General features: G+C 36.3%; 1 protein-coding gene across 1 annotated transcript; it reads left to right on the forward strand.

Annotated features, from left to right (window-relative positions):
• Nucleotides 1-1,683: 1,683 nt before the first annotated feature.
• On the forward strand, nt 1,684-6,909 carry LOC127987977 (zinc finger protein 239-like; the record flags this gene model as incomplete). The annotated part of the gene is made up of 4 exons (XM_052590451.1): nt 1,684-2,677; nt 3,178-3,240; nt 5,432-5,748; nt 6,101-6,909. Coding segments are annotated over exons 3-4 (834 nt in total), but the record flags the coding sequence as incomplete, so codon positions are not given.
• Nucleotides 6,910-6,917: the final 8 nt, after the last annotated feature.

A 6,917-nucleotide genomic window follows, 5' to 3' on the forward strand; every position in this document is an offset into this window, starting at 1 on the left:
TTATTTTTCACTTCTGCTAACAGTGTTTGAAATGTTTTACATTTTTAACATTGAGTCCATAAAACTAAACATCCAACAGACTCCTCTCTGAACACCTCTCTCTCTCTCTCTCTCTCTCTCTCTCTCTCTCTCTCTCAAACACCGTTTACATACAACATTAAACTGTTACATTTCTTCTCTCTCTCTTTCTCTCTCTCTCTCTCTCTCTCTCTCTCTCTCTCTCTCTCTCTCACACACACACTCTCTCTCTCTCTCTCTCAGAGTATAGAATATAAATATGATGTATTTTCAGTTGTTTCATACTTTTTTGTTATGTACAGTACAGACCAAAAGTTTGGACACACCTTCTCATTCAAAGAGTTTTCTTTATTTTCATGACTATGAAAATTGTAGATTCACACTGAAGGCATCAAAATTATAATTATGGAATTATAATTCCATAACATATATACATAACAAAAAAGTGTGAAACAACCGAAAATATGTAATATTCTTGGTTCTTCAAAGTAGCCACTTTTTGTTTTGATTACTGCTTTGCACACTCTCTGCATTCTCTTGATGAGCTTCAAGAGGTAGTCACCTGAAATGGTCTTCCAACAGTCTTGAAGGAGTTCCCCGAGAGATGCTTAGCTCTTGTTGGCCCTTTTGCCTTCTGTCTGCGGTCCAGCTCACCCCTAAACCATATCGATTGGGTTCAGATCCGGTGACTGTGGAGGCCAGGTCATCTGGCGCAGCACCCCATCACTCTCCTTCTTGCTCAAATAGCCCTTGATGCCTTCAGTGTGACTCTACAATTTTCATAGTCATGAAAATAAAGAAAACTCTTTGAATGAGAAGGTGTGTCCAAACTTTTGGTCTGTTCTGTATATATATATATATGTAATATGCACTTCTCATGATTGGGTAATTGCGGCAGCTACATTTGTTTTTCTAAATAATTGTTTTGCTCTATGAGAAAGACAAGGTAACAAAATATTCGGGGCTTATGCCCCCTTAGCCCAGCCCTAGCGCCGCCCTTGGAATGCGTTTTTTTGACGGCCTAACATGAAGGAACAGCTGTTCATAGCTGTATATAGATTGCCATTATGAAATGAATTTAGTAGCAGGGCTATTGCGAGCGATTTTTAGTGCTGCAAATCCATTTATCCTTTGCTGAAATTTCCGCGTCTTCATTGAGAGAGAGCGTGTCATGGATGCTTAGCAACGACAGACGCCCCAGGAGCACTTCTGTCCGAGCGCTTTGGAAAGAAGGAGAAAGCGGCGCGACTAGCGTTTTCCACGCGTTTTTAGTTGCGAACTATTGAAGACAAAAGCGATGACCTTCGGTACCTCTCAGGCTGACATGTTGATGTGATGTGATATCTGATTTAAGTGGGCGTGGTGTGTGTAAGGTAGAGAGGGCATGACTGATGATAGTGTCCTGATCCAGTCACGACGCTATTCTCAGCCTGCACTCCAGGTGAGTAATCAACTTTATTTAAAAAAATAATTTATATATTTTATATTCAAACTGAAAACATGATTTGATTAACACTCAAGTCATTCAAGTCATCGTGTCTCAAGTCAAGTCAAGTCCCGAGTCTTTAACTTCCAAGTCCGAGTCAAGTCTCAAGTCCTAAAAATAGCGACTCGAGTCCAAGTCACCAAGTCACAAGTCCCCATGTCTGGTTAAAGGTTCTTTATGGAACTATTTAGACAAAAATGTTCTTCTGGCTTCGTGAAGCACTTTTATTTTTAAGTATGTTTTGCTTCAATGACATACCATTCTGCCAGTTTTCACTTTGGATATTATATCAGTGATAAGAATTAAACTTGTATTGAGTCTGAAGTATGCAGACGTATTATTGGCGGGAGCTGTTGCTTTTGGGAGCTTTTCATAGTCATGGTGCACGCGCTAAACTCAGAGTCAGCCTACTCAGAGTTGACTGAACTTACACAATACAGCTATTCTGAACCCCAAAACTCAGTTTTCAATCTCAGAGTAATTCAACTCAAATTTCAAGTTTTAACTCGGAGTTGGTTGAACCTCCTTACTGAAATATCCCCCTGATCGTGTGATGTTGAATATATTATATAGTATATTTATGTATTTTTTTTCTACCACATTATGTTTGTTTCTTTGTGTGTGCTGTTGATTGATTGAATAGGAAACATCCCACTGGATAATGCACTGATTGTAATTTGCAAGAAACAGTGAGGCATATACTGCTAGACTGCAACAAATAAGAAGAATTTAGGGCAGAATTAAAGGCACAAATATATGAACAAAACATGTATTGGGGAAAGCATCTGGGAGAATACACAATTTATTAATTTTATTTTCGAAAAACACTGGGTTAAGTAAAAAATAATTGAATACGAATATATAATCTAAGGAAGATAAGTAAAGTTTACTGGAAATGCAAGAAATGTTTAATTTTATTTTAAAAGGTTGTATTTAATTTTAATCATCCACCTTTCATTTGATGTTACTCTAATACCCAAACTCCAGTAAAGTAGGTGGCGGTAATGCGCCTTTGAGATGAGTTGTCAACTGCCATTAAACCTGGAAGAAGAAGGTGATGACGTCATCTAGCGCGCGCTCAGCCAGAGTCGAGTCTCGTGAGGCGAACAGTTCGCGGTACTTCACGTGTTTACTTTATTGTAAAACACACTTAACCGTTTAAGCAACAAAGAGGTATTATTTTTTTATTGTAAATGTTTTGTTTCTGCGTTTACTGACTACAACATTTATCAGAGCAGACGACGAGCATGTGAGGGGAAATGATCAGATCTGAGAGGATTATATGTTCGTTTGTATTGTTTAGATGTTTGATTGATGATTCTGGAACTGAATGCTCTTTATATTTAACGTTTTATAATCTGTCAGTTCCTGGACAAACCAGAAATATGTGTTTTAGTTACTTTATTGCTATGAATGCAGTTATTAGCAAATCAAACTATGTTTAGATCAATATGCAACAATTGTGGGTGCTCTAAGTGATGTAGTGTCTTTCTTTATAGATATAAATTATGTATTTTATGAGACGATCATATTATGTTTTAATTGAGCAGTTTTATAGTATTTCAACACATTCATATGCAAATAATCACTACACACTTTAACAGATACTTGTATAAAAAGTGAGATGATCTGCTGCTGATCCTGAATGTCTCTTTTAACGTGTGTTTATTGAGACTCGTCAGTATTATCAGCTGATGAAAATCATTTTTATTTGTTTATTTCTCTACAAGATTTAGGTAAGTATCAAATTTCTAAAATTATAATTCTGAATTCTTTCATTTTATGTCTTTTAATTGTGTGCCCCCCCCCCCACCCCAGTTTTTTCTCAATATTTTTTCTCAGTCTCAATATAAAAGAAAGATAAGATAAATGTAGGAATATAAATATGTGAATTAAATTATTAAAAAAGGGATATAACTTGTGAATGAGTATAAAACACATTGTGATTAATCTACTAGAAAGTTAATTTACAAGATGCATAGATAGGTGAAAATAGAGGTGGACGATATATCGTTTAGACTATAATATCCTAATTATTGTCTGGACTATATGCAAAATTGGGATATTGAATATTTCATAATTTGTACAATCTGACCCCCCAAACATGAAAAGAGCCGAAAGAAGTTAAAGAGAAAACGAATAATGCAGCGATTTTAATAATGTAGTAGGGGTCTTTTTTTTTTTTTTTTTTTTTTTTTTTTTTTACAAAATAACGATCGTTCCTCAATTGCACGAGAGAGATTAAGATCCTACTAATTTGCAATACAACTATGTGGTTCTTACCTGTGTGTTATGACATTTCGTAGGTTGAGGCAACAATCCAAAAATGTAAAGACTAAAGCCAATGTACGTTTAATAAAATAGCTGCTGGAAAAGGCAAAATATGTGTTGTTTGCGGAAAACTGAAGTCTGAAGTTAAAAAGTTTTTCTTAAACGTCTGTGGCGTCCTCAAGTGGCGAGCTTCGTGATTGCATCATTGGAAAATTGCATTGTATAATGAGTCCAAAAGATAGAATGCATTTTCCCAAGAGATCCACCAGGATATCCTCCCGACACGAACAGGGCTTCTTTTAACTTCTAGAAAAAAAAAAAAAAATTTTTATTAATACTGTGAACTGTCCATAATGCCTCAGTGCCCCTGACGCTTTACGTCATTACAGTGTGCCGTGTGTATGTTACTCATCAGTCACTTGTTAACTAGCTTCTAGAGCAACAATACAGAAATGAGCAAAGGAAGTGAAAATACACAGTCAACCTCAAAACCAGTGCCAGAAGAGCTAACAGCAAGATGTGGGTCAGCTTCTTTAGCCTAGAGATGGTTTGGTTTTGACAAAAAAGAAGGGCAACAAAAGTCGCCCAACTGTATAATTTGTTGCATGCAGATCGCCGTGTTGCAGAGCGCCACAACTAACCTCTTCCATCTTCTCCATACAATGCACAAAACACTGTTTGAAGAATATGAAAGGCTTCATACCGAACAAAACATCCCTGCTGCTACAAACACAGTACAAAAAAAAAAAAGAACAGGCACAACAGACCTTGGCAGAAACATTCACAAAGAAAAAACACCGTATGACAAAAAAAAGCAATAAGTGGAAAACGATTACAAACTCTGTAACAAGTTTTATTGCAAGGTCTATGTTGCCAATTCAATCAGTCGAGAAGGATTGGTTTCAAGAAATGTTACAGACTTTACAACCCAGAAATAATCTGCCTTCAAGGAGATATTTCAGTGAAACAGCTCTACCAAAACTGTTCAAGTCTTATCGACAAAAGCTGTTCCATAAATTACAGAAGATCACCTATTATGCCACAACCTCTGATCTGTGGTCCAGCAGAATCTTGGGAGCCATATTGCAGAGCAGTGTCTGTTGTTTATTTTGTTCCTTTTGTCTTTTTTTTTATCCTCCTCTTATATATTAATATAATGTGCAAAGATGTTATATTGTGTTGTGTTGTAATGTTTACATTTTGCAAAACAACTTTTTTTTGAAAGTGGTAGTCACATTGTTGTTAGTCTATTACTAATGGAGTACTAATTGCAAAGCACAAAGTTAATTTATTACGTACTTGTATTGTACTGAAAAAGCACTGTTCTTGTATTAAAATAAATATTTAGTTCAGTAATTTTGTTCATGTTTAAATCAATAATGTCTCAAATCTTTATGCACTAGTAATTCTATACAATAATAAGTCAAGTGCAGCAAGTCAAAAGACCAACTAGGCCTTCTTTGCCAATTTGCACACATTTCTTTAAAGGAAAAATATCGTCTGAATATCGATTATCGAGATACTGAAAAAAAATTGAGATAACCTTTTTTGTCAGTATCGCCAACCCTAGGTGAAAATTTAACATGAAGAGTTAAATAGTTGAGAATTAGTTTAAAATCATAAACTCAGTAACTGATTTATCTTTAATTTTGGCAGATTTGCTCCTCCTTCAGTGAAGCTCCTCCCACAACATTTGCACATTCAGTGAAGCTCCTCCCACAACACGCACATCTTCAGTAAAGCTCCTCCCACTACAATCAAACTTTCGGTGAAGCTCCTCCCACTACAACCACGCCATCAGTGAAGCTCCTCTCACTGCAGTTCATCAATAAATGCTGGAATATTCCCATCAGTCTACAAGTGAAGACCAGCATCAAAGCATCAGGAAGAAGTGAAATCTGCAGAGACAGAGTTTATTGAAGAACAGAGAGATCAAGAACCCTGCAGAATGAACCAGACTGAAGAACAAACAGGTTGGTGTTTGTTCTTCATCCGTCGTCAATTAGGAGGAAGAACAATACGAATATAAACTTTAAGCAGTTTTAATTTTGTTGCAGTAGGGGAAAAAAAGAGCTGTACAATAATATAGTTGAAGCAAAAAACAATGAGGACACTTTTAATAAACTAGTTTTTTTTTTTTTTTTTTTTTTTACAAAATTAATTTATTTTAGATAATTGTGTAGTTGGAGAGTTTCGGGGTCACTAAGGTAATGTAAAATGCATCAAAATGATAATATAAACTTGTATACATATAGAAATTCCCTACTTTCCATTGTTTCTTTGTAAGATTTACTGAATATTAAACTTTTTCAACTTTAATTTCAGAGCTGATTGAAGAAAACGAGGAGCATGAAGAACTGAATAAAGAGGAGGACAAACATGTCAAAACTGGAGAAAAACCTTGCTCTCAAATCAAACAGAAAGATTTAAAGAAGAAAAGAGATGAGAAATCTTTCATCTGCACTCAGTGTGGAAAGAGTTTGGGAGGCAAACAGAGTCTTGAAAATCACATGAGGATCCACACTGGAGAGAAACCATACAGATGTGATCAGTGTGAGAAGAGTTTCACACAATCAGCAAACCTTAAGATGCACATGCACATTCACACTGGAGAGAAACCTTACAAGTGTTCACATTGCGACAAGAGATTCAGTGTGTTAGGATATCTGAAAACACATGAGAGGATCCACACTGGAGAGAAACCATACAGATGTGATCAGTGTGAGAAGAGCTTCACACAATCAGCAAACCTTAAGATGCACATGCACATTCACACTGGAGAGAAACCTTACAAGTGTTCACATTGCGACAAGAGATTCAGTGTGTTAGGATATCTCAAAGCACATGAGAGGATCCATTCTGGAGAGAAACTGTTCACATGTGATCAGTGCGGGAAGAGTTTCACAGCATCATCAAACTTTAAGAACCACATGAACATCCACACTGGAGAAAAGCTGCATGAATGTGATCAGTGCGGAAAAACATTTTTGTGGTCCTCAGCACTGAAGAATCACCTGAGAGTTCATTCAAAGGAGAAACCACATTCATGTTCTTTGTGTGGAAAGAGTTTTTCACAACTGCAGAGTTTAAAAGTACATCAGAAGAGACACGCTGGTGTGAGAGAATATAAGTGCTTTGATTG

The sequence above is a fragment of the Carassius gibelio genome, chromosome B22 (genome assembly GCF_023724105.1).
Source record: "Carassius gibelio isolate Cgi1373 ecotype wild population from Czech Republic chromosome B22, carGib1.2-hapl.c, whole genome shotgun sequence".
NCBI classification, from domain to species: Eukaryota; Metazoa; Chordata; class Actinopteri; order Cypriniformes; family Cyprinidae; genus Carassius; species Carassius gibelio.